The following is a 24,697-nucleotide window of genomic DNA, read 5'->3' as shown; positions in this document are numbered from 1 at the left end:
TCAAAAATGGATTAGCCAATAGCGTCGATTCGTGATTCGATTTGGCGGCGAGATTCGACGTGGTCTGGAAATTCGTATCGAATCCACAATATTTTCTCGCTTATATATTATAGCATCATTCTAACTTCGGACGGAATTCGAAATCGACCTACAATCGCCCCGGACTCTGCGTCAACCGACTCGATGTACACGGACGCGGCGTCGCCCACATGCAGTTGGTGCTGCATTGCGCTGTCGGGGAGAGGAGGGGCCCCATGGGGCGGCACGGCGACGGCGGCGACATGCGACGGCGAGATGCTCACGTACACGGTGTGTGGGGTGACGTTGTTGATCCAGCCATCGACATAGTGTCCAATTGGAACCACGGCATTGTCAAGCAAGGAGGAATATATCCACTCGCGACAGGCCACGTACTGCGCCGTGCGGTGCTGAGCCAGGGCCAAAGCGTCCGCCGAAAGCGCTTTCACGAGCACGCGGTACAGCACAGCCAAGTACAAGACGTCCACGGCGGCGTAATGCATCAATTGGGCGGACAGCGGGCGCTGCGTCCACGTCGACGTCGTCATGGCCGCCTTCACATGGTGTTTGTCAGGTTCTTCAATCGACAGACACTGCCACAGCAAGTCCCCAAACGCAATGCACTCGTGGTTGGCGTTTCCCAGCGGAATCACGTGTGTACTCGACACCTAATAATAAACTATCGACCCTTCAACTTTGTCTGTTGACTTACCTGCATGTACTTGGCCCCTTGCTTGGCTTTCTTGAGCCCCCGTTGGCGTTGACGCTCTGCGTGGCCCACCTACCAAGCATGGGTAGTTAGTTACTGTATCCCCCGTCTTGCCAATCCAGAAACGAATGATATTTTGGAGTTTATTTATTATTTATCATATACAACCACATACTACTTTTTTTAAATACCATTTGAAGAACGATATTTCTGTTTTTTATTAAGTCGATTCGAAGTTCTGCTCTTTCGATTTTCCCCGCTCCAATACACGACCAAATCAATCGACCGACCAATCCAAAGCCAGAAAACACTTTCAAGTGGCCAATCAAACTCCAGCAATCATCGACGTAGGGTGTGCCTTCAAATAGTGCGAATGGCTTCAACATTCAGTACAAAAAACTCGACCCATGGATTTGGTAATATATATAAATATCCACCTGAAAGCACAATACATCTACCTATTGTCGATTTGATACAAATTTGGGGAGGGGGTGCAATCGAGTCGCGCCGACCAAACCGATCCACAATCGATCTGATTGGTTGAATTTCATTGAGAAGGTTTTGATTGGCTAATAATTTTAAGCTCATCTGAGGTAGCCAATCAAATCGATTTAACTTCCAACGAGAAACCACGCCACAACACAATGAAATCTCACTCGAAAGCACAAAATACCTGGGTATCAAACACGTTGGTCAAGGCGATGCCAAACTGATGGTACAGCGCGTCGCTGTCCTTGCGACAGTCGTGCAGGACTTTGAGCGTCGTCGGGTCCTCCAACAGCGGCTTGAGCACGTCCATCAAGGCTGGATTTGTGTAAATGTCAAACAGGGATACGTGGCAGCCCACGGCAACCGCCACGAGGCAAATGGGTCCGTGCCGACCGAGCGCCACTCCTTCGCAGTCGACGCCAACGACGCCGAGGCGGACGGCGGATGCCACGACGCGGCGCGCTTCGGTTTCGTCGCTAGTGATGGTCGAAATGTGCAGTCCATGTGTGCGTTCACGAAATACAACGTCCCCAGTCATGGTAAAGCATTGGGAATGCGGCGCTCGGCGGCGCAGGATGCACGCCGTCAACGCGTCGGGGTCGTACTGCGACTCGGCCGAAGTGCCAAAGGACACGCTATGAAGCAAGAGCGACGGCGACGGCTGGAGCTGCTGCCACTGCCGCACGAGCACGCACACGCGGACCATTTCGTTGCGGAGGACACGCTGCGAGTCGCGGTTCAAGTACGAGCCCAGGTTTCGACCAGTTTCGATGGGATCTTCCAAGTACAAAAGTGGCTGGTTGTGACATGTCTTGGGTTTGGTCAAGTCGTGGCGACGGAGACTCGCAATCGCAGTTGCGTACGGGAAGTCGCTGGCCCAAAACACGAAAAAGTCGACAAGGAGCTCCGACACCGGAGGCAGTTGGGTCTGTAAAGCAGACGGCGGTACGGCGTCATCAAACGCGCGGGCGATGGCGCCGTGGATGGCGGACACGTCCAGCGCGTCGGTGTACGCGACGTCCACAAACGGCACAACGCGTCGGGATTGAAGCCAGTGGATCACCAGCAGCACCATCGAGTAGCTCGACAGCATGTGCGACGTCCCCACGAGCGCTCGCGCTTTGGCCCAGAGGCGAATGCACTGGCAGAGCGGCCTGAGCACGGGAAATCGCGCCAAATACGCCTCGAGGAGCGCCGTGTTCCACAGCGCAGCCATGTTGTTGACACACAGGTCCACGCGCAGGTGGCTGTCGGCGTCTCTGGTCTTGATCACGGGGATTCGAGCGTGGCGAACCACGACGGCATCCGGGGCTGGAAAGTAGAGCGCCAAGTGGCCGTGCATGTCGGCCGCCAAATCGGCCGAGTCGGCGCCGCGGACGTCGCAGGATGGCACGAGCACACACAGGTCGACGTCGTCGTTGGGTTGGCACAGGTTTGTCTTGGACGACCCAAAGAGGTGGACGCTGGCGTCCGGCCACGCCCGCTGCAAGGCGGCTTCCATGGTGTGTCGAATGCGTTCCCTCGTGTCGGCGGTGGACACGTCTGTGAGCTCGCTGGGCCACCACGGAGTCAACGAGGACGACGTCCTCTTGAGTTCCTGACATACGTACGCGTACTGATTGACCAAGTGTCGGCCTTGCCCTGTGACCAAGGCGTGCTCGAGCAACAACCACTTCAACGGGGAAAAGTTGTGCAGCAATGTTTGAAGGGGGGCGTCCAGTTCATTCGCAATCCACGGAAGCACGAATTGGTGCAGGATGAAGTACAGGGACTGCGAGGACAAGGGGACAGGGTTGTCCGCGCAAGTATTCAGAAACGTGGCTGCCGTGGAGGCATCGGCATTCAATATGGCCAGAAGCGCCGGGGTTTTGAGCAACGTGGACAACTCGTACTGAGGAGGATGGCTCCAGCGCTTCATGTAGTGTGCAGCTGCCCGTCCTTGTTGCTTCCGAAGCAAGCTGGACAGGAATAGGACCTGCGTTGCAGGCGACTCCACCAGTCGATTTGCAGAATCCCAATCTTCGCTCCGGTTGCTTTCAAGAAGCGGTTGCATCTGCCGAAGCCGTTGCTCCTCAGTTAAAGCACCCGCTAGAGCCTTCTTAGCCAGTCGTTCTGCCTTAGACACGCACTTGCGCCGCTTCTTCACGCTTTCACCACCTAACGTGAGCTCGTCCATCACGCACTTTTCGTGTCCGGATATACTACGTAGTACTACTCGTAGTATTAACGTTATAACCGGTACTACGTACTTCGAACGAGGGAATTAATCGAGCACAAACAGAGCTGAGACATCTGATTGGCTAATACTCCGGAGTACTACGTAGTATCCACTTTGCCCATTTGTACTTTCGGAACGGAGAAATGTCGCATTTGTACTTATCCAACGGATTAACTCACTCTTTACGAGTACTATTACTGTACTGTACCAGTACTCCGTTTTGATTACCTGCGCTACCAATCACTCAGCATTAGGGATTTGCTCCGAATTTTCGTGGAACCCTATCTTCTATACAAAGACGAAAAGGTCCTAATCCCAACCCAACTGTCAGAATTGTCATCCGGATAACCCGACTTCAACCGATCAATTGTTCTTTCTACAGTGTATCCCAACTAACAGAACACAATGGGTATCCAGGTGCAGAGGATTACCTTTAGGAATGAATAGTCCGATGTTGTTGATATTGTACGATCTTAAAACCTTTCAAATACAATGCGGGGATATAAACAACGGCCAATAGAATTTGGCCTCGTTGGCCATGTCGCGTATAAAACTTGGTCATAATAAAATACCCTTTAAACTACGGCTACGTAGTATTATTAATAATATATGATATAATGTATGCAATATTATGATTCGACATTGAATGACGATGAATATATAATTCGGCCGAGCTGACGTATGTGATTGATCGAGTGATATCTGACCATCCAATCAAACGCGTTCGTTTGAGTTTGACACATTAACGTTGTAAGTTCACCGCAGCGGCATGCACGATGCGCCGAGCAGTCTCCCCGTACTTTGCGGCTCCTTGATGTTCTACTTCCTGTGGCTCACGGCGGCCAGCGCCTCGTTTATCCCCCTCCCGAACACAACATCCGTGACGTGTCCCCGCTTGTCCTTATTGGATGCCCGAAGTGCAATGGCAACGGAGCCCGAGTTATACAGCACAACCTCACAATGGTGGAAGCAACCTGGAGCTACTGCGACGTCGTTTGACATTGCAATGGAGTCACGAACGTCCTCCTATGTTTGTCCGAACACTTCAAAGCCTGACCAGTCCACGAAGAAGAAAAAGAAGAAATCCAAGTCCGCCGATAAGCACATAGCTCTCAAGCTGCTCCTCTTCGGCATGGTCGTGATTGTGCTCACGACACTATTCTAGCTGGGGCCTTCTCAAAGGCATGCTATATATTTAAATAGACGAGGATAACGTATGACTGATACTTTCCTCCTGTTTGTACATTCATGTTGGCATGCTAGTCAGTACCTGTTCCGCTCGTTGCCATGACAACGCGTTTGCCAGATAAAGCAATCGCATCTGGCACACACCAGCGCATGAAACAACCCCTCGAACTGACACGATGCCCGCATATGACGCAGCTGCAGCTGCCAGGCCTCTGTCTCGATCCTACACACATTAGCAAGTCCATCCCACCACTGGGCTCGGCAAAATGGCTCTAGGACGAAAAGCTGGCGACTACCTCACCCCAAGTCTTGGAGTGCCGCCGTGGCGTCGGGGGAATTCGTTCACGTGGTTCATTTTCCAATCCGTGCTGTTCCATCCACTCAAAATATAGTCCACGGCCAGCTTCCTCATCGCAACCTCCATTTGCACTCACTTTTATCTGTACGTCACGACACCTGTGATAGAAGTGGACATGATTGCATTGCCAAGGCAGTGACCACAGACGTGACCATCCATGAGTACTTCCGGCTGCAGCACCGCGAAGTTGCACAGACGGCGCCATCCTTGTCGGAGTGGATTTGCGAGTGAGACTTTTCTAGTCCTGTCGTGTGACCGAGGAATTGTACCTCTCCACGCTGTACTTTGTGTCGCCCAAGCCCTTTGCCACAGCTTGTTTTTGTATGCGGATACCCTGACAATTGTGGCCACCGAAACCCTTCCACCCAAGTCCGGACGAATTTTATTGCAAATTGTTGCGGACACACTCCAAGCTCAAGTGGTCCGGTGGTTAGTATGTGTCTAGCACATTGTGACGGCCCTGAATGCTCTTGTCGTTTCGGAGCTCGCCGCCGTCATCTCACACGACATGTTGCGAATGGCAGGCCGACTACGACCCAGAATCGTTGGCCCAGCTCGTACCGTTTGCTTCGACTATGACAACGCAATGCAGAACCCTCGACGCCACCACTGTGCCAATATTCGTTGAACACAAAACACGCTGCGTTAGAAATCGGAAAACTCGCGGTCCATCGCGGCCGATATGGATTTATGTGTTGCTTTTGTTGCTTTGTCAAGCGGTGTAAAGTTGCCAGTGTCGCCAGCCATGCGCAAGGGGGGGTGGATGGGGGCTTGTATTCGCAGCGCCTCCACCATCTGCCAGTCAACGTCCCCAAACCACGCGTGACGCTTGATTTTGACGGGGTCGACCAGGCGCTTGGCCAGGTCCGGCTGAAGCAGCTGACGGATCAAGTCTAACTAGCTGATAAGATAACAAGGATGCGTGTGTACGCACCTTTGGCGTGCGGCGTGAACCGATCGCCAAACGTGAGTTTGCCCTGCACGACCCGCGTGTACAGTTCGTACGGCGTGTCGCTGGGTGACCGATAGAACGGTGTGCGCCCCATGAGCAGTTCGAACACGACACATCCAAAGGCCCACCAGTCCACGGCTTGGGTGTAGCTGCGGTCTTTCTTGCGAAGTTGCTCTGGAGCGAGGTACTGGGGGGTGCCAACGGACGTAGTGCATCGGCCGTTGTCTTCGGGATTGCCCACGTACTTGGCAAACCCGCAGTCGATGACACGGATGTGGCCGTGCGCGTCCAGCACGATGTTTTCTGGTTTGAGGTCGCGGTAGATGTAGCCTTCGCGGTGCATGAATTCGAGCACGAGGACGAGCTCCGCGGCAAAGAACTTGGCTTCGTGGTCGTAGAACCGATGGAACTCGTGTAGCCTGGCCACATCGTTTCAGCATTAGTATATTCAACGATTGACAAAATGTGGACGTGTTACCATTTGAAGAGGTCGCCACCAGGGACGTACTCGAGCACAAAGTGGAGCTGGTCACTCGTTTGAAACTTGGCATAGCACTTGATGAGAAACGGATGGCGAAGGCTCTCCATGGTTTGCTTTTCGCATTGGACGTGCTTCAGCATGTTGCGATCGACGACGTCGGCTTTCCACATCGACTTGATCGCAAAGTACTGCCGGGAGCCCTTGTATTGCGCAACGTACACGTGCCCCAGCATCCCCGTGCCGATTAAGGTCTTGACGTCAAAGTCCCTTAACGACAGCGCTTTCTTAGCTTTCAACGAAGTGCCTGGTCATAATGTCAAGTACGACAACACATTGGACCGGATTATACCGATCCACTCGATAGGAGCGTAACCCTCATCTTGCATTGCTGACAGCACGTACAGATTCAGCCGTCTCGTGGAGCCACCCCCACCCATGGTGCATAACGGTAGCGGCAGAAATGACTAGCAGTTTCAAGTCCTGTGTAACCGACAATAATGGAACCGTCACCGCGCTGGAGAATACAAGATGGTAAATCGTTTTATATATATATTCAACGGATGCCGCCCACTGGGCAAACCACACGCACTCTAAACAATGGACACTTGATATTTAGGTTACTCTGCTCTTGTCATGTGGCATATTTGTAAAGCCACCATGGCAGTCGTTCGTGCTTCGCTACTCGCTGTGGGGCTGGTAGCTGACGCAGCCAGTGTTCGCAGAGCTTGCACGAGTCGCGCAGGTACCTTCTGCGGTTCATTTCTAGACGCCAGCGCTGCTTTGAGGCCTTGGATACATCGCAGGCGAACGGCAGAATTGTACCCTCCACCCACCACCACATTCACGAGAGAACTACGTACACACAGCCTGTCAAAGCGGCAACAATAAATACATGTATATTTATTTATATACCTGAGTGCAGGGGACGGCAGGCCGACACGAGGAAGCAGTGCATTGCATGCCAAATCACCATACAACTGCAGAAGACGAAGACAACCCATCGTTCAGGAATGAATACGTCCAAGTACTATTATGTACATACCTGGCACAGGATGGAGATGCAGCGAGAGGCCGAGTCGACACACGTTTGCGCGTCTTGATCATGTGACGAATGGGTACACAGGTCCACCAGTCGTGGAAGGCACTGCACAAACACAGGCAGGTGTTGCGCATACAATGCAAGGGTGGGATCGGGGGAGGACGATGCCGCCTCTTCCTTGGTCATCGCAATATACTGGTCGTACAGCAGCGCATACATGGCCTCGAGCAGGTCCCCTGTGGGACCCACCAGCGCATGGTTGTCGACAGTTAGCACCGCCTGCGACAGGATGGAAGGCAACCCCAAGGCGAGCAAGGCGGCGACGGGGACTTCGTGAGAAGTCACCACGAGCACAACGAGTTTGGTCGTGCTGGGGCTCATGGTGTGACTCACGAGGTTCAACACCGGACCGATTAGGTCGAGCCGGTGCAGGATGCTCGCGAACGCCACGTCGCGGAGGACGATGCTGTAGAGCAACTCGACGGCGAATCGGCGTGCGCTGTCGTTGGTGCTGCTGTGCAAGAGGCCGTGAAACGTGGGCAGTAAGTGATGCACGACGAACTCGTCGACGTACGGCGCTGGGGCAAACATGTCGAGGGCACTGGATATCACACGAATGCCATCGACCAACACGTCTGGGCTAGACGTGTCTGGCAGCACCACCTGGGCCACTTGGACGAGCGCCGACTGGAACCACACTTGGTTCAACGCAACCACGTCGCAGACAATGTCTTGGTTGGACAAGACAGCGAGAAGCGCTTTGATCGCGGACGAAGTGGCGTGGGGAGTTTGCACAACGTTGGCCAGACCGTCTACAAATCCCTCGTACTCGTGGTTGGCATTGTCCAGCAACGTGTCGACAAGCCCCTGGCGACAGGCTGGGTAGTGCAGCAACTTGCCAAGCAACGCGTCGAACAACGGCAGCACGTCGGCCCGTTTGCTGAGCGACGCCGTCACTTCCAACGCTATGCGGACACTTAGCGTCACGACTTGGTGGGCAGATTGCAACGCGTACGATGTCGTCGCGGCACTTGCGTGGGGGTGTCTGGCAGACAGAATTGAGTCCACGGCATGCAACAGGTCCGAGTTGACAAAGCACACTGCAAAGTCGCGACTGAGTTGCAGGCCAAAGTACACCAACAAGAGCAGTTTTCCTTGCACGAGGTTTGTGAGCTTGGCCTCGCCCTCTTTGAATCGTCCTCCAGCCGGGCTGTCCGCCCCACCAATGCTGCTGTCTTCTTCGTGTTCTCGCCGTCTCAACACCTGGCTTAACTGGTCGAACGAATCGGGGATGCAGATGGAAGCTAAAAACGCCTGGGTGTCTTGGGCCGCGTGCTGCAGCGTCACGTTCAGCACGTTCAACGACGCGATGGCCCACCGGTAGAAGTGGTGGCTTCCCCGGGCGAGCCACAAGTGGTCCCACACAATCGACAAGTTCCTAGCCACGAGCCCGAAGACCGCGTCGTTGCCACCCAAGTTGTGGTGATTTAGCACCTGCGACAGCGTATGCTTGAGCACCTGCGATAGCGTGAGCATTGCGGCCATTTGGAGGTTGGGAGGCGATGCGTTTCGGAGACTCTTTTCGATGAGCGCCAAGGCGACCGCGGGGGTGACAAACGGGTCCACGACCCCGACGTCCGAGTCGTCGGAGGAATGCGTCAGGATGTTGCCCACAGTTTGAACCGCATAGTGCCGCACAATAACGTCGTCGGCTTGCAAGACCCGCACGAGACTCTGCACCAGCGCACAACTTAGCGGCTGGTGCTGTGTGACACTGTAGAACGCCAGCTCCCCCATGCACGCCACGACCCGCCGCGTGATTTGGACGTTTTCCACGTCCATCGCTTGGATCAAGATCGGGGCGAGGGAAGCCACGACGTCCGGCGCGATGAACGTGGCGTACCGAACCACGTAGCCCAGCACGAGCCCCAGCCGAGACGACAGCGCCGACGACGTCGATTTCTCCAGCAACTTTCCCAGCAACGTCATCAGCGACGAGTTGACAATGATGTTGGCCACCTGCAGATAGATGATACGCATGAGAAATACGATATGTATCGAGAAATATAAAGTTTCAAGACCTTGGACGACGTGGAAATGGAAAAGAGGTACGCGAGGGCGTTGTGTTTGTCCGACACTGTGACATCGTCGCGTCGAAGATAGTGATACAATTGCTCCAGCTTGGCTTCGATGTCCGCTTGGGTGACCAGGGACGCCACTGGCACGACGGCGAACGGCACGAGGGTTTCGTTGATGCGAGGGACGGCCACGGCCTCGATGTCTGCGCATGCGACAATGGGCTGAACGACACCGTCCAAAGTCGTAAAGATCCGGTGGGGGGCGGGTTTGGGTGTCGACAGCTTGACTGGTTGGTGTGGACGTGCCAAGTTGCGATGGGGTGGTGGCGCCGTCTTGGGCGGCGGTAGGGGGGACAGCTGCTGCTGCTTGTCGGGATGTCGCGCGGACGTCCCATCGTTGTTGGGCGGTGGAAGGTCGGGTTGGCGGGCAAGAGGCGGCGCAGTGGCCGGCCGCGTCCGGATCATACTATCGCCCCCGTCGTCATTCGAGCACGTACTGTTGCTATCTTGCGATACTTGGGGCGACTGGTCTTGATCACAGATAGGACTGGATTGAGGTAGTCTACATATCCCATCAACGACACAAATGAACCAAGATATATATATATATATGTTGTACATACCGCGTAGGGTATCGTTTCATAAACAATGGTTGCGGTGGAAACGCTGGCAGGGGACTGCTGCTGGTCTTATGACTAGTCTTATCCCAAAACGGATGCCCCAGAATGTCATCCCTAGGCAGAGTCGGATACTACAAATTACTGGTCCAAGCCGTCTTCAATGCAACAATGTACGCACCATGAGATTCGCTGGGCGGGGTCTTTTACTAGCAGGCGATGGAGCAAATCGCACAAGTCACGCGACATGTCGACATGTGCTGGGGGCGGGATTGCCACGGCCTTTGTTTGAATCTACACAAAGACGACCACCTTATAAGACCAGAGATAAAACCATAGATAAGGACTATAACACCCCATAGATAGATAGATACGTAGTCGACGACAGACGGACCATGCTTCTCAGGTCCATAAACCCCCCGACGCTCGAGAACGGCTGGGACCCCGTGCGCAGCTCGTACAGGACACACCCCTAGGACGACCGCCCATCGTTCAAACGACGAAACGTCACGAGACGTACGAGAGCCCAAAAGTCGGACGCGAAGCTATGCACGGGGTGCTGCTCAAACAATTCCGGGGCCATGTAATGGGGCGACCCCGGGGCCAGTTTGTCGACCTAGTTGTAATGTCATTTAGAAGGTCATTCAACGCGGTGGAATCGACGGTACTTTCAGAACGCTTTCGTCGGTTGGGATTTTGCGTGCCAAGCCAAGGTCCGACAGCTATGTACATATTGATGATCATGGGACGATGGTTGGAGGAGGTGGTGGTGGTGGTGAATTGTATGACGGTGCATCGTTACTTTGAGTCCGCCGTACTCGTCGATGAGGACGTTCGCGGGTTTCAAGTCGCAGTAGATCACGCCATTCGAGTGCAGGTACTGCAGCCCCATCAACATGTCGTACCCAAAGCTCTGTGCATTATTGTCGCCTGGTCAGTCACACACCCGACGCCAAGGATGGACGTACTTTAATGGTCGATTCTGGAAGCGTCTTGTCTTGGGTGATGAGGTTCAAGAGATCGCCGCCAATGCAGAACTCAAAGATGATCCAAATGTGGTTGGACGACTCGTACCAGTTGTGGAACTTGAGCACGTACGGGCTGCTAAAAGTGCGCAGGAACTGCACCTCGTTCAGGATCTTGTTCATTCGATCCTTCGCCGTGCTCTTCACGGCCATGTACTCAATGCTGCGCTTCCGGCGCGCCTTGTACACATATGAGTGCTGTCCGCGCCCGATCTCGTCGTAGATGTTGTAGTTCTCCATGGGACCGCCGCCTTGACCGCCTCGCCAAGTTGTGCAACATGCACTTGTATCTTTCTGTGGAATCCGGATACATCGTCCGGTTACACTTTCATAGTGTTGGCTTTTCCCGCCTGTTGCATTTTGCCACTCAACTACTTGTATCGGGGCAACATGACCAGTCGACAATCGTACGAACTGCGCTCGAGATCAGGCACTCCGTTCGACACACCGCCGCCGAAGTCAGGGAGATGGATGGCGCAGACGCCGCAAGAGACCGAGGACGATGGAGACCGTGATGGGGCGACCTCTACCCACATCCATCCGACCGAAGGGACAAGCGAGACGCCCACGAGTTCCACGTTTACCGGTGACTCGGCTGCGTTCCGCGACGACAGCGAGTTCACGACTGAGTACAGCGACGACAGCGACGACAATCAAGTGCAGTTTATCAAGCACAACAAGCCTCGCTTTGGGAAACGCGTCCACGCCGTCGCGGTGCGTGGAGCAGCCAGTGGTTGACTTGTTGCTGACTAGTTGAACTAGGTGTCTGCTTTTCGCATGCTCTTGGAGGTAGTCAACTTGACGTGGTTCTTGCTTCCGTTCATCTGCCTCGTTGTGGCGCTGGTGCTTCCCCGGTAGACGACATACTGTATCAATCATTCGATCGACTTTGCCGTTAAAGACATTGCTGATCATAGGTACTTGATCGCGGCCATTCAGGCGACGCCGGCGTCGTTGGCTGCACCAGGACAAGGGCATGTAAACTCGATGAGCAGCATCCAAGCGCACATGGACGCAATGATCAAGGACATCGGCCACTTTAAAAAGTTCCAACACGAACATGAAGCCCGCATCGAAGAAGTGATGATTCTATACGACCAGACGACCAAGCAGCTCGATACGCTCGTGGACACGACGAGGTCGGCGACGTCCGGCGGCAACAACGGAGCGGTGCTGGAGCACGTGACAGACATGATTCAAACGGCGCTCAAGAAATCCATTCGCGACCTGGTAGACACACCATCATCGTCCACTTTTGTTTCATGGCGCGTTGGATGATTAGAAATCCGAGTACAAGGCGGCGCTGCAGCCGTTGGAAGCCAGTTTGCGTCAAATATCGACCCAAGCGACGTTGTTGGAGAGCGACGTCAAGACGCACAAGGCCCGACTGACCGTACGACACTACAGTTTGACCATCCTAGGTCATCTAACGTGGAGGCGTCTGTAGGACGTGGAAGACTTGGTCGAAGGTACCAAGGCGCAACTACTAGACGCGACCAGCCCCCAGCTGCTGGAGCGCCAGATCGCGTCGATCGTGGCCACGGAACTGGTGGTCGTGCAAGCCAAAGTGTCGCGGGCGGTGGCCGAAGAGACGGCACGACTGCGCAACGCGACCCAGGGCGACCTCGAGCGACTCGTGGACCGAAAGGTCGCCGCGTGGACTGTACACACCAGCCGTCCAGACGACTCGACAACCCCCGGCACAGCAGCTCCATCGGGGCGGGTGGATTACGCGAGCTTTGCCAGCGGCGGCCGCGTCGTGCGCCATAAAACGTACGATCATCCACGTGAATATGATGTTGATGTACACTATGTGGACGGTAGCGATTTGGTGGGAGGTTCGTCTTGGGCGTCGGCAGTGCAGAACCTGTTTTTCGCCACGTCATCGTCGTCGACGTTCACGTCCAAGTCGTTGACCCCGTTCCCTCTTTGCTCGATCGTCGCTGGCCAGTCGTGCCAAAATAGCAAGCCCGAGACTGCCATCTCCGTACGTGCGCCCCCCTCCTCTCGTGTCCATCCCATGGATATTGGAGGATTGTTCCTATGGATATGTATGTAGCCGAATGTGGCCATTGGGCAATGCTGGGGCCTCGCGTCCAATTCAGGCAGTTTGTCTGTGAAATTGGCGCACCCGATCGTCGCCGACACTGTCGAGCTGTACCATATCGATCCATCAATTGCCCCAGACTTTTCGTCGGCCCCGAAACACTTTCAAGTGCTGGTAAGATACCAAACAACATTACGCTGGTTGAGTTGTAGTAACGTCGTCGCTTGTCTAGGGTTTGGTCGTGGACGGCACGGACGTTCGCCACGTGGATTTGGGATCGTTTACGTACCACGAGAACCACGAACCATTGCAGCGATTCCCATTGAATCACCACGTACGTACTATAACAACCTCTCGGTGGATGAGTTTGCATATATTTGAACCACATGTGTATAGGCTGCGGTTGTGCATGGAGTGACGCTGCGTGTCTTGTCGAATTACGGCAACGACAAGTACACGTGCCTGTATCGGTTCTCGGTGCACGGCGCTCGCAAGTAATCGCCAATATAAAACGCCCACGATTCCAATGATGTCCTATGTGTAGTTACTGCTGGAGGTGCTTCTCACACATTGCTTATAGTGTGACTGTACTGGTCGACAAATACCATTGCTCGTTTTACCAAAAATTTGGGCTTTTGTGCTCATTCGCCAAATCTATCGATCAATTGTTTGACTGACGCTTGGTATAAATCGTCCAGTGTCACACTAATTTCATTCACACACTAATTCAATGTTGAAATGGTCGAAGAATGGATTCGATTGGCTACTTGATTCGTGATCTGGGTTTTGATTGGTCAATCGATTGTCTGCCCCACTCGAATGTCAAATCGACTTGACAATATACAGGACTACAAGCGAACAGCGTCGAGCTCTCTAACAACTAGTTGGATCAATATCCGTGGCAGATGAAACTGAGCCACATGTGATAAAGTAATAAATATGGGGCTGTATATATTCACCGCCTGTGGTAGATTAATCAATAGTCCAGCGTGAGGAGACTCATGTTGTCTGGTAGTGACTTGGGGCTGATTTGGTGGGCGAGCAGGGTGCGCTTCATGCCGGCCATGGTTTGCTTGATCCGAGCCAGGTCCCGTCGGGTGTTGTACCGAATGATGTCTGCTGTCGGCACCTCCTTCTGCAGACACGGCGCTGGCCGCGTGGGTTTACCCAGCTGGGCGCAAATCAGTCCGTCGATGTCGCGGAGGACGCTGTGCAGGTCCGTTGCTGCCGTCGTCTGTTCGTGACTGTTGAGGATCCACTTGCGAACCTCCCGCATCAACCTCGCCGGCGCCGAGACGTGGTTGGACTTGACCGCGGGCTGGAACGCCTCGCCCACGACGTTGTCGATGATTTTGCTCAACTGGGCCATGCCTGCGTCGCGCAGGTCGATGCGGCGGGTATAAGCCTCTGCCGGAAACCGACTGCCGTTCGCGGGACGACATGGTGGGTCCAACGGGGCTAAAGCATCGACAGGATCCGCCTCGAGGGAACTGTCGCTCCACAGCAAGAGGGACGTGTTGGTTGATGGCGCCGGCACAATCGCTGGACACGATATCAACTCATACGAGGATTCCCACAGCACGAGCACGTCCGACCGCAGTTTAGACGGTGGGAGATGCGCCTTGTGTTTGTGGGTGGTATAATACTGACTTGGGTGGCCCAGCGCACAGCGAATGGCGCGGCTAAATTTTTTGTTCTTGAAGTGACTCCAGAGGTCGGCGGGGCGATGCGGCAGTCGGCGGCCTTGGTGGACGAGCGCAGTGTACGTCATGAGGACGCGGGGCCCAAAGATGCGGCCCATGGACGCTTCAAAGCAGCCGCGCTGCACCATCGACATGTTGACGCCCCCGCCGCGGATGTACAAGGCGATTTGGCGGGGCACGTGCTCGATCATGCTATCATCCGTGTCGTCGCCTCCGAGCTGTCGCCGTCGTCGCTGCTGCTGCTGCTGTTCCCACGTATAAAAGTCGTTCCACTTTTGACTCGTAAAGTCAAAGCTCTGTGCAAATCGAGTCACGAGGCGAAACTGAAGGCCAGAGATGTACACCCGCCCGGTGTAGCACATCTTGGCCATTTCACCGGCACTGGCCTTGCCCGAGTAGACATGCAGAAAGTCCTCGATCGAAGACGTCACTTCGCAGTCGTACTTGAGGTTTGTGGACGCCGCGCCCACCAGCTCCGCTCGGACGGGTTGGTTTCGCTTGCACTCGACCAGGTACCGCATCTTTTGGTCCGAGTGCTCCACGTTAAACGTGAAGCAAATGGTCCCTTCAAAGCTGGACGCAGGCTTGAAGCTGAATTCGAAGAACTTCATCATGTCCACGATCTCCTTGGCGCGGGGGATGCCTCGGATTTCCAACGGCAGCATGCCATCGGCTCCAACGTCGGACGACATGTTTGGTGGACGCAATCGAATGTGCCCGAACCTCCGAAGCAAGTGCACACTGGTATCCGGAATGTTGAAGCGCTACCAACCAGATTTTAAACTCTTAGCTCGGTTTCAGTATGTTGAATTGAATTGGGGTTTTAAATTACACTTGCTGCGATATCTTGTCGTGGGTTGTTCGATCCGGATAATCTGTTGACGCCATCGCCAATCAAAGCATGTGACTTGGCAAATGCCAATGCCCGAATCGGATTGGACAAAACATGAATGTTGACGCATGCCAAGGTTTTGCAGTAAAAATGGCATCATTGCGACGAACCGAAGAACGGAAGAGTACATTCAAGCGCCCTTTATGCCAGCTTCGCTTAACAGAAGTTGATCTCGTGAGGGTATCAACGGAATGTGGTTGTGCGAAGCCCATATTGCCGTTGCTTTCGATTTGGCAACTTTGTCGCCCATTCTGCTGCATGAAGACTTCATGCAGCCGCCGAATATGTAGTCTGAATCATGATGATGCAGAGTGACGTGAAACTTAACACACAAGACTACATCGCACATACCGGTCCCTTTCTCAAACACTTCAGTGCGAAGATATGGTTGCCCTCAAGCAAACGTAATATTGTTCGTGATACTGTACGCATTCTGGTAACTTAACTTATGGGGTGGTGGCTGCACTAGTCCAAGTTACACTGTACCCGTAACGCTAGTTGTTTTCTGGTCGTTTTGCGATCGAATCGTTAAGAACAACATGGCCCACACAAGTTTCTGCTCCGTTCGTGCCAATTTCGCACTCAACACTGCCTTCTCGTCCTGTAACCGACCACATTGTTGCTTTGCGACCGCCAACTCCCTTTCAAGGTGGCCAACTTGAAGGTCGGATCCAGTGGTCATGGCTTCTTGGTCGGCCACCATTTTACGTTTCAGCAACGCAAGCTGATCTTCCAGCTTTGAGACGGTCGCCGCATGCGAGGTAGCGACCACGTCGTTCATTCGTCGCACATCATGGAGCTCGTGCACTACTTGTTCCTTGTCGTGCACTTCCTTGAGCCATTTTGTGTGCAGCTCTTCAACGTGCAATTCAAGTTGCATAATGCGTTCTTCCAGACCTCTTTCGCGCCCGCTTTCCAGTTGGCTGGATTGGTCTAACGCAAATGCCAAGGTCGTCAAGAGGTTTTGAGCCAGGAACTTGTCGAGGGTTGCAGTCAGAGGGTCGCAGCACTGGACGATTGAGTCTACCCATCCTTGCAGCCCTATACGACCTGCAACGGTAGCTGTGGCAGATATCAAGCGATTCACAATGGGGAGATCCAAACTCTTGAGGTGTTCCAGTGACCGTTGACACTTTCCTTCGCCCCACCGCAGCAGAGCTCGAATCAGCGCAACGTCGGAGCCAGGCGAAAGATGTAAGGTCTGCCAACAGTTCGTTTGGCACCCCTCTTTGCCATCGCGAGGTGCTAGTACCGGCACTTCCATGGTCGGATAATGCGTACAGGTAGAGAGGCTGGTGGTGGCTTTTCTGAGGTTGGCATCTCTGAATGGTCACATTAGTCATTAAGCTGTAATTGACTACTCCATTTTAGTCATTTTAGTGCCTCACCACAAAGAAACATGGTGAGAACATTTGTATCGGACCTTTTTATCCGGATTGGGTCAAACCTGATGACCCAAATCAAGTTTGAAATTTCAAAATGGAAGGTGTTTTGACGTATCATGCAATTCAATTTTCATTCTATTGCATACAAGCATGACGTTTATATTAGTTGTATTTAAAATAATATAAAATAGTGCTGCTGTGTTTACAGAATGGGACAATTCAACGTTGGTGGTGTTGTGATTTTTGATCCGCTGAGGCTGGGACAGCAACTGACGAAGATCTCGGGCTGCCTTCGCATTCTACATCGCCACGACCATTGAAGAACTTCACCCTCAGGTCACCTCTCGCACAGCCAGTCTACAGTCGAGATGCAGTCCTCCGCGCACATGAACGATGAAAACAACGTGACGACCAAGTCTCGACCTCGGGTTTGACAACCTCCGATTCCCCTAGTTGCTGATCCGTGTAGGCTTACAAGCCACTTGGCGACCGCGGCGCCGCGAAACATGGCGAACGAGTGTCCACGTTCAGCACCATTCTAAAGCCCCAAAACAGCTTCAAGCGTCCCGCATTGGGCAACATCACAAACAAGTCGACGGTACGCATTCAAGCTCGAGTCCATAGCAACTTGGGACACTTATGTGAAGAGCGACTAGGTGGTAACCAACAAGAAGTTCATGTTGGAGACCCAGAAGGTCGCGAGACGCGAGGAAGTAATCCGTCGAACGTCGATTGGCACGCCCAAGAAGCTGACACCAGCCATGCCAGGACTGAGTAGCCAGATATCAACCGTGAAGATCGAACCAATCCTCGAAGTCGACAACGAATACGACATTGACAGCGAAGACAAAGGCATCGAGCGATCTTGCTGGCAATACGCGGCCGAAATTCACAAATATTACTTGGACATCGAGGTGCCACATCGCCCTCTTCCGTTGGTTGCTCACGTCTTGATCATGCATGATCATAGAAATACCGCGTCGCCAGCCCCACGTACATGCTGGACCAGGTCGACGTGAACACGAAGATGCGGTCCATCCTAGTGGACTGGCTCGTGGACGTGCATTACAAGTACAACTTGCTCGAGCAAACCCTGCACATTGCCGTCAACTTGATCGATCGCCACTTGGAGAAGAACCTGACCTTGCCTCGCGCGCGCCTGCAGCTTGTGGGCATCACGGCGCTGTTCATCGCGTCCAAGTACGAAGAGATTTACCCCCCGGAGGCCGCCGACTTTGTCAAAATCACCGACAACGCGTACACGCTGTCGGAAATGTTCCAAATGGAAGACGAGTTGCTGTCGAGCATCGGCTACCGCGTGACTGTCCCGACGGCGTTTCAGTTTATGAACCGGTTCCTCAAGGCATCCAAGACCGTCAACACCAAGACACACCTGCTCGCCAACTACCTCATTGACCGGTGCTTGCAAGAGTACAAGATGCTGCGGTACCCGCCGTCCATGATTGCCGCCGCGGGCGTGTACCACGCGCGCATGCAAATGCACGTCGTTCCCACGTGGGTAGGTTGGACAGGTTTGTGTCTTGTGTGGTTGACGATATGTGTAGTCGGCGTGTGTCGAGTACCATTCGACGTATTCCGTCGCGGCCATGCGACTGTGCATCAAGGACATGCAAGAAATGATGGAGTCTGCCGCCGCTGGCGTGGCCAAGTCGAGCAAACTCACGGCCGTGACCCGGAAATTCTCCAAGGAAAAGTTCCAAGGTGTGTCCAAGCTTCCGTTGCGCTTTCCAGTCGACCACGAGTAGCGGAACCATAGATGACCGATGTATGCCACAATGGTGTCATGAAGTAGCCAAGTAAATAAATATACTGTAGTACCATTGCCAACATACAAGACCTGTTCATGCATGCATGCTGCTGTGTGTCCTTGGGTTTGTATGTGTTTATACCAGTGATGTGATGATGTCCAAATCGCAAGCTTCGGCACACGTTCCATGTTAAAATATGTACTAGTACACGTTTACAAGTCGGAATAGAACGCCTCCCGCTTGGTAGGGAACGCTTGTCGACCGCCTTGTCCGCCGGCGTCATCACTGTCGTCATCGCTGTCGTCCATCGAGTCGTCATCTCCCTTGGGGTCAAACTCGAGTCCTTTGGCCTCTTCGGTGTCGTCACCATCGTCGTCACCACCGTCGTCGTCGTAGAGGTACCCAACGTCCCAGAAGTGCACCTTGTTGGAATGTGCGACACTGCCGACGATGCGTCTGTCGTGTGAAAACTTGAGCACTTCCACGGGCATGTCTTCGTGGTCTCCGATGAGCCCCAGCAGTTTATTCGGGTGGAGTTGCACGACCCTACGATGATACTAGTATATGAGGATCGACAATCGAACCGAACGGTGGGGACCGAATGATGCCGTCGCTGGAGCCGGTCAAGACTGTATCTTCGTCCACTTTGAGGATGGTTTCCACCGAGTCGGGGTGCCCGGGGAATCGATCAGACATGTCTCCCCACGTATCCCAGCTGAAGATGACCAGCACGCCGTCCTGGGACCCGCACACGACTTTGCGCCCGTTCTACGCGACCCACCGAAACATATGAGACAACGTTCCAGGAACATGAGACAACGTTCCAGGACTTTGAAACGAGTGACGAACCTTGATGATCTGGACAGAGAGCAACTCGTCGTCCAGCTCGTCACTCTTTTGAACAAACTTGTTCTTCTTTAAGTCGTACACGGACAGACGGCCGTCCCCGCTACACAAACATGCATATGTGACACGGTTGAGGACGCGTAAAGTCGTACCCCGTGACCAACAGCGTCGACTTAGACTCGTTGGTGGTCATGTCGGAAATGTAGTCCTACGCAGCATGAGACACTGTCCATGATGAAGTTGAAGGGTGTACCGTGTGTTCATTCCACTCAACGATGCAGCGGTGTTGGCGAACATCCCACATCTACGATGGTCATGGGTATGGATATGGTTGACGACAAGGAAGTACCTTGACACAGCCTTGGTCGTCGCCACTGGTAAACACGTTGTTGGAAATGCTGTGCAATTGGTTCACTGGGTTCAAGTGCGCGTTTAATTCGGCCCACAACACGCCACCATTGACGTCGTACGCGCGAATGGATTTGTCACTTGATCCAGTGTACAACGCTATGGACATCATGGCCGGTTAGTCTCATGGCGGTTGAAGGAGGCTCCATGATACAGTCATACCACTGCCGTCCTCTGAGAACATGACAACACGACACGCATCTTGGTGGTGATTCAACGACAGAACGCACGTGTTGCCTTCGGGGGTGTACGTGTACCTACGACAGCCAGGACCATGAGGACCATGTCAGGCATGTCGCTTGTGTATTCTACACGGACGATCACACGTACGCTTGTACTTTGCCGTCGATCATGCCGGCCGCCACCACATTGCGGCTCGGGTGAAAGTCGAGGTCGAACACGTCGCTCGGCAGCACCACATCCGGGATGCCTCCTTCTTCGCGTGTCACTTCCATTTGGTCGATTTTGTAGTTTTGGCAATGGCGGCGTTTAGTTATCCGGACGAGTGGTATCCGAATGACAGATTTTGGTTGGTCAAGTGATTACGACGTTTTGATTCGCTATTATATTCTATATTAGCCAATCACAATCGACAAACGCTTGGCACTTCAACTTTCGTCGTATGCTGCCAAGCACTCCAAGTGGGAACACGACAGCACATTTCACGAAGTTATGTCATTTCTGCGGACATCTATGATACATTCATGCAAAGCTCTCGACTATCAATGGCCTACACCACTTCTACAGATGGGCTACGATCTAAGACAGTGATCAGCACATCGAGTTCATATGAGGAGTAGACGTACAGATGCCGTTCGGAGTGGTGGTGACAGCTCCATTTTGGCCACAGATAGCCCGGCGAATGAGTTCTTTCTTCATCTGGAAAGATGACCGAAGCGACTCTGGGGTGCCTTCAATGTTGTCCATGATAAGGTAGATCACAAGCAACCCAATGTGCTCCAACACCAACGCAACCAAAAACCGCGACGACAGCCCAAAGCACGACAATTCTGGTGTCATGCTACACAAACCACACTTAGAATCCATCCACCATGAATGAGTGTATATATTATACCTGTAGTCGGTGCCGTTGAACCGGTCAAGCGCCAAGCAGTCGCCCACAAAGTACTCGACCTCCCCCGAACTCAAGCAAATGAGCCCCACAACTGCAAATACAGCGAGAAAGAGCGTCGTGTAGAGGGTCTTCTCCCACTGGCCAATGCTGTTGGCTTTGCGGGGTACTGGGCGGCGTCTTGTGAGACACAGTTTGTGAAAACAGTTTTGAATGTGCACGACGTTGTTGGCCTACCCACCCAATCAAATGAACTTCAACATGCAATGATGACGTCAACTTCAAAGTGAAATGATGACGTCAACAAGGTTCAAACGTACCACTGCAGCCAACCCACAGAAGGGCCACACAACCGAAAACATGACGACGTAGCCCTAATATACCAATACAATTATATATACGGTTAAGTCCATCGTGGTGGGATATGTCCGTGGCTTACAAACTGGATGACCATTTTCAAGTAGTCCGGCTACGCAATAGTACAATTGTAAGTTCAAGTTGGCAAGGATGTTAACAACATGTAAGGGGGTCTTTCTACGTACAAAGGTCTCGTACAGCTCGAGCTGGCTTTCGTCCACCACCGAGTCGGCCGTCATGAATTCTACCACTCATCATCAAGACCCCCTCTGACACTCTTTCCGGTTGGTACCTTCGTTGTAAAACCCTTCTATCGTCGGAATGGACACGCCCAACGCAGCCTCAATGTACGGAATGCGTATCGGCGTGATCATTTGCAGCTAGTCAATCCAAGTTCGTTACTCTTTTCGACGCCACGTCAAAATAGCCTCCAACCTCAGTACGCACCTCAATTTTTTCCTGAAAGTTCAACGAGTTGGTGGTCGCTGTGGTAGCAGAGGTCGACGACGCGCGAAACGCCAAGTCCGGCAGCGACGTGCGGCGCTGGAACTGACTCTGAATCTCAGACAGCGCCAACATGGTTTCGGCGGGGTGCGCGCGCAGTTTGCGGACCGTGCGGAAGCCGAGGAGGCGATGCTTGCGCAGGGCATGCGGCAACGCCGTGTCGATGAGGAGGTTGAGCGCCTGCGTGATGAGAAGCGGTGTGACTAAGGCCGTGCTCATGTCGATGCGGCCGCTGTGCCAGTTGACCGTGTAGATGGTCGCCCAGTGGAACTGCGCGTTCATCCACGCCTCGACGTCCTTTCCAAACGGGACGATCACGAAAGCGATGAGCATGAACCACAGGAAGAACGAGATCCAGTTGATAATGAAGAGGCGGTTGATCATCGTCCGGTCCACTTGCGCCTCGGTCGTGTGGTTTTCTCGGATGACAAAGAACCGAAGCAGCTTGACAGACAACAAGTACACAAACACGTCCAGCGTCACGCCCAGAAACATGCCCTAGTCCATCCACCCAAAATAGAGTTTCACTACCCCCAAAGGCCTGAAGGATAGTACCTGCACAAAGATGTAGAACCACCGGGATGTGCCCACGGTCGCCCCCAACGTGTCAAAGCATGTGAGGAACCCGCTGCAGTCCGGGCACTCGGCGCACACGGGGGCGCACATGGCCGCCGTGTACCACTGCACGAAGAATGTGATGCCCACGACGTACGTGAGCGTGAAGAAGAGGAACACGACCAGCGTCTGGATGTACGCGGGTATGCGGTACAGAGAGTTATAGTACGGCTCTCGGAACAACAGGACGCCCGAGTTGTCGACAATGTCGAGGAACCCGTGGGGGCGGAAGCGGGGGTTCGGGTAATCGGCTTCTTTGAAGAGGCGGACGTTCCACGCGTCGTTAAGGTACTCGTTCTTACGCTGCCACGCCTGCAACAATCGGTACCAGGTTATATTGAGTACTGCTGAAGAGCAACACAATACCTTGAGGAAGGCGGTGCCCCATATCGTTACGACGGCGTAGCCAAAGATGCTCAGGCCCGTCATGTAGTAGATGGCAGTATACCATCGAAAGGACAAGTACAAGATCGTGCCGATGACTGCTGGCACCACGAGCCACTGGGTGTACAGCAGCAAAAACGCAAAGTGAAACGCGACATGCTCGCCGTAATGGAACCTAAACCACCAAGCATTAAGTATGGGGTATCTTTGCCAAACATGATTGAATTGGTGAATACGCAACGAAGTACCGAATGGTGTTAGTGATGTCGTCCGTGTTGATCCACCATCGCTGCTTCTTCCGCAACAGCATTTTGTTCACCTGACACGTCACATGTTGATATTAGGTTGACATGTCAAAAGGTCAGTTTGCACATACCTTGCGATTGTGCAGCGGAAAGCAGGCGGCAATGATCGGGTCCCTTTGGTTTGGATCTTCGATGGAAATGCCCGCGCCAGGGGGATTCAGCTGCGCCGTGTCCGCCGTGGACGAGATGATGCGTCCGATGGTCTGGATGCGTTCGGCTGGGGTGAACTTGCGGTCCTCCTCCTCCTCCTCGTCACCTTGAGGTTCGTCTTCTTCGTCGTTGTTGCCGGCAGAGTTGACGTGGCCGCCACGGGCCATCGCCCCCTTCCGAGGAGACATGGGGGACGACCCCAAGTCGCTCTTGTAAATCAGCTGCTCGATTTCGCTCGGGACTTCCCCGACAGCTCCAATCTGAAGCCACCGCTCCACCACGAGGCGATTCTTTTCAATCTTCATGCGGTCGAACGTGGGCTTGAGCAGCAAACACATAAACTTGCGCGAATGCAACGTGCTAGTCATGGCCGTCACTTCCAAGCCTGCATCGATGCATCGACGGATCACATCGCACTGCTGGACGCCGGCGTCGTCTAGACCCTGACGTTCCAGATCTCGCGTCCGCGCTGGTTTGTTGTGCAGCACAAGGGCAAACTCGTACGGAAGGGGGCTACTGCAATCGATTTCGGGCTCCCTTGTTTGCTCTGGCTTCTTTGGCCACGACGGCCACGGAAACGACAGCCGAGCACGCGCTGCAGCAGGGGTCGATTGGGCCGTCCCCGAACCTCCGCCGGCAGGACTGGCTTGTACGTTGGACGACGACAAGTGCGGATTCGACGGATCGGACGCCAAATGCTTGACCAAACTGCCCAACGACTTGGTGTACGTTCGCACACGTGGCAGGGGCAACGTCGCTTGGTCGTGGCTCTCAAAGCTCTTGGTACGTCGGGGCAGGTACACGTCCACCTCGCAGCCATCCTGCTCGGTATCTTCGCTGATCGAAGTGCCTTCGATGATCTCGTTGGTCTCTGACACACCCACACTTCTCGTGCGTCGATGGCGCGCGACCCTGCACTTGGGCGGCGATGTGGACGCCGACCGCTGCTCCATCGACTCCATCGCTCACTGCGACACTTTTTAGGCACGAAAAGTTGCGGCAATGATACGATTCTGTCCAATCAGAAGCACACGTAACTGAAATCCTTCGATACCAAACTTCCCCATGAAACTTCTCGTAACGGTTAG

General features: G+C 53.6%; 11 protein-coding genes across 21 annotated transcripts; 4 read left to right on the top strand and 7 right to left on the bottom strand.

Annotated features, from left to right (window-relative positions):
* Positions 1-67: 67 nt before the first annotated feature.
* H257_01265 lies at positions 68-3,412 on the bottom strand. Of its 2 annotated transcripts, XM_009824385.1 has the most exons (3): positions 1,401-3,412; positions 731-799; positions 68-686 (listed from the first exon to the last, which is right to left on the bottom strand). In XM_009824385.1, the coding sequence occupies exons 1-3, from the start codon at positions 3,390-3,392 to the stop codon at positions 108-110; spliced, it is 2,640 nt and encodes an 879-aa protein (XP_009822687.1). In that variant the 5' UTR covers positions 3,393-3,412; the 3' UTR covers positions 68-107. The 2 variants fall into 2 exon arrangements, with proteins under 2 accessions (XP_009822687.1, XP_009822688.1); XM_009824386.1 differs by having other exon boundaries at positions 68-799.
* A 772-nt stretch (positions 3,413-4,184) lies between these two features.
* On the top strand, positions 4,185-4,683 carry H257_01264 (hypothetical protein). Its single transcript, XM_009824384.1, has one exon. The coding sequence runs from the start codon at positions 4,204-4,206 to the stop codon at positions 4,597-4,599; it is 396 nt and encodes a 131-aa protein (XP_009822686.1). The 5' UTR covers positions 4,185-4,203; the 3' UTR covers positions 4,600-4,683.
* A 38-nt stretch (positions 4,684-4,721) lies between these two features.
* Positions 4,722-5,211, top strand: H257_01263 (hypothetical protein; the record flags this gene model as incomplete). Its single annotated transcript, XM_009824383.1, has 2 exons — positions 4,722-4,861; positions 5,088-5,211. The coding sequence occupies 2 exons, from the start codon at positions 4,722-4,724 to the stop codon at positions 5,209-5,211; spliced, it is 264 nt and encodes an 87-aa protein (XP_009822685.1).
* Positions 5,212-5,605: 394 nt separating this feature from the next.
* Positions 5,606-6,863, bottom strand: H257_01262 (AGC/PKA protein kinase). 4 transcript variants are annotated; one of them, XM_009824379.1, is made up of 4 exons: positions 6,763-6,863; positions 6,411-6,717; positions 5,915-6,351; positions 5,606-5,873 (listed from the first exon to the last, which is right to left on the bottom strand). In XM_009824379.1, exons 1-4 carry the CDS (start codon positions 6,848-6,850, stop codon positions 5,626-5,628), a joined length of 1,080 nt encoding a protein of 359 aa, XP_009822681.1. In that variant the 5' UTR covers positions 6,851-6,863; the 3' UTR covers positions 5,606-5,625. The 4 variants fall into 4 exon arrangements, with proteins under 4 accessions (XP_009822681.1, XP_009822683.1, XP_009822682.1 ...); XM_009824381.1 differs by having other exon boundaries at positions 6,816-6,863; XM_009824380.1 differs by having other exon boundaries at positions 6,411-6,680; positions 6,816-6,863.
* A 136-nt stretch (positions 6,864-6,999) lies between these two features.
* On the bottom strand, positions 7,000-11,455 carry H257_01261 (ULK/ULK protein kinase). Of its 4 annotated transcripts, XM_009824375.1 has the most exons (11): positions 11,116-11,455; positions 10,950-11,060; positions 10,816-10,869; positions 10,668-10,763; positions 10,542-10,619; positions 10,329-10,441; positions 10,154-10,264; positions 9,534-10,092; positions 7,456-9,471; positions 7,326-7,390; positions 7,000-7,265 (listed from the first exon to the last, which is right to left on the bottom strand). In XM_009824375.1, the coding sequence occupies exons 1-11, from the start codon at positions 11,410-11,412 to the stop codon at positions 7,031-7,033; spliced, it is 3,735 nt and encodes a 1,244-aa protein (XP_009822677.1). In that variant the 5' UTR covers positions 11,413-11,455; the 3' UTR covers positions 7,000-7,030. The 4 variants fall into 4 exon arrangements, with proteins under 4 accessions (XP_009822677.1, XP_009822680.1, XP_009822678.1 ...); XM_009824378.1 differs by having other exon boundaries at positions 10,816-11,060; XM_009824376.1 differs by having other exon boundaries at positions 7,326-9,471.
* A 75-nt stretch (positions 11,456-11,530) lies between these two features.
* On the top strand, positions 11,531-13,748 carry H257_01260. 2 transcript variants are annotated; one of them, XM_009824373.1, is made up of 9 exons: positions 11,531-11,886; positions 11,935-12,026; positions 12,090-12,402; positions 12,455-12,565; positions 12,620-12,945; positions 12,997-13,159; positions 13,232-13,393; positions 13,452-13,553; positions 13,616-13,748. In XM_009824373.1, exons 1-9 carry the CDS (start codon positions 11,563-11,565, stop codon positions 13,715-13,717), a joined length of 1,695 nt encoding a protein of 564 aa, XP_009822675.1. In that variant the 5' UTR covers positions 11,531-11,562; the 3' UTR covers positions 13,718-13,748. The 2 variants fall into 2 exon arrangements, with proteins under 2 accessions (XP_009822675.1, XP_009822676.1); XM_009824374.1 differs by having other exon boundaries at positions 12,997-13,393.
* Positions 13,749-14,159: 411 nt separating this feature from the next.
* On the bottom strand, positions 14,160-15,642 carry H257_01259 (hypothetical protein). Its single transcript, XM_009824372.1, has one exon. It carries the CDS (start codon positions 15,612-15,614, stop codon positions 14,196-14,198), a length of 1,419 nt encoding a protein of 472 aa, XP_009822674.1. The 5' UTR covers positions 15,615-15,642; the 3' UTR covers positions 14,160-14,195.
* A 560-nt stretch (positions 15,643-16,202) lies between these two features.
* Positions 16,203-17,133, bottom strand: H257_01258 (hypothetical protein). The gene has a single exon (XM_009824371.1). It carries the CDS (start codon positions 17,076-17,078, stop codon positions 16,290-16,292), a length of 789 nt encoding a protein of 262 aa, XP_009822673.1. The 5' UTR covers positions 17,079-17,133; the 3' UTR covers positions 16,203-16,289.
* Positions 17,134-17,429: 296 nt separating this feature from the next.
* On the top strand, positions 17,430-19,049 carry H257_01257. Of its 2 annotated transcripts, XM_009824369.1 has the most exons (5): positions 17,430-17,627; positions 17,669-17,797; positions 17,856-18,113; positions 18,170-18,718; positions 18,765-19,049. In XM_009824369.1, the coding sequence occupies exons 1-5, from the start codon at positions 17,568-17,570 to the stop codon at positions 18,963-18,965; spliced, it is 1,197 nt and encodes a 398-aa protein (XP_009822671.1). In that variant the 5' UTR covers positions 17,430-17,567; the 3' UTR covers positions 18,966-19,049. The 2 variants fall into 2 exon arrangements, with proteins under 2 accessions (XP_009822671.1, XP_009822672.1); XM_009824370.1 differs by having other exon boundaries at positions 17,430-17,797.
* Positions 19,050-19,139: 90 nt separating this feature from the next.
* Positions 19,140-20,691, bottom strand: H257_01256. 2 transcript variants are annotated; one of them, XM_009824367.1, is made up of 8 exons: positions 20,553-20,691; positions 20,385-20,479; positions 20,164-20,321; positions 20,068-20,118; positions 19,967-20,022; positions 19,818-19,917; positions 19,567-19,736; positions 19,140-19,514 (listed from the first exon to the last, which is right to left on the bottom strand). In XM_009824367.1, exons 1-8 carry the CDS (start codon positions 20,675-20,677, stop codon positions 19,181-19,183), a joined length of 1,089 nt encoding a protein of 362 aa, XP_009822669.1. In that variant the 5' UTR covers positions 20,678-20,691; the 3' UTR covers positions 19,140-19,180. The 2 variants fall into 2 exon arrangements, with proteins under 2 accessions (XP_009822669.1, XP_009822670.1); XM_009824368.1 differs by having other exon boundaries at positions 19,140-19,736.
* Positions 20,692-20,864: 173 nt separating this feature from the next.
* H257_01255 (hypothetical protein) lies at positions 20,865-24,603 on the bottom strand. The gene is made up of 12 exons (XM_009824366.1): positions 23,531-24,603; positions 23,403-23,473; positions 23,137-23,329; positions 22,711-23,082; positions 22,099-22,653; positions 21,944-22,031; positions 21,837-21,895; positions 21,734-21,763; positions 21,615-21,668; positions 21,298-21,527; positions 21,029-21,243; positions 20,865-20,981 (listed from the first exon to the last, which is right to left on the bottom strand). Exons 1-12 carry the CDS (start codon positions 24,569-24,571, stop codon positions 20,953-20,955), a joined length of 2,937 nt encoding a protein of 978 aa, XP_009822668.1. The 5' UTR covers positions 24,572-24,603; the 3' UTR covers positions 20,865-20,952.
* Between the last annotated feature and the right edge of the window lie 94 nt (positions 24,604-24,697).

Source organism: Aphanomyces astaci (assembly GCF_000520075.1).
Source record: "Aphanomyces astaci strain APO3 unplaced genomic scaffold supercont1.2, whole genome shotgun sequence".
Classification (NCBI taxonomy): Eukaryota; Oomycota; class Saprolegniomycetes; order Saprolegniales; family Verrucalvaceae; genus Aphanomyces; species Aphanomyces astaci.
The sequence above is the reverse complement of the archived record's forward strand: the minus strand, read 5'-3'. Positions and strand labels throughout refer to the sequence as shown.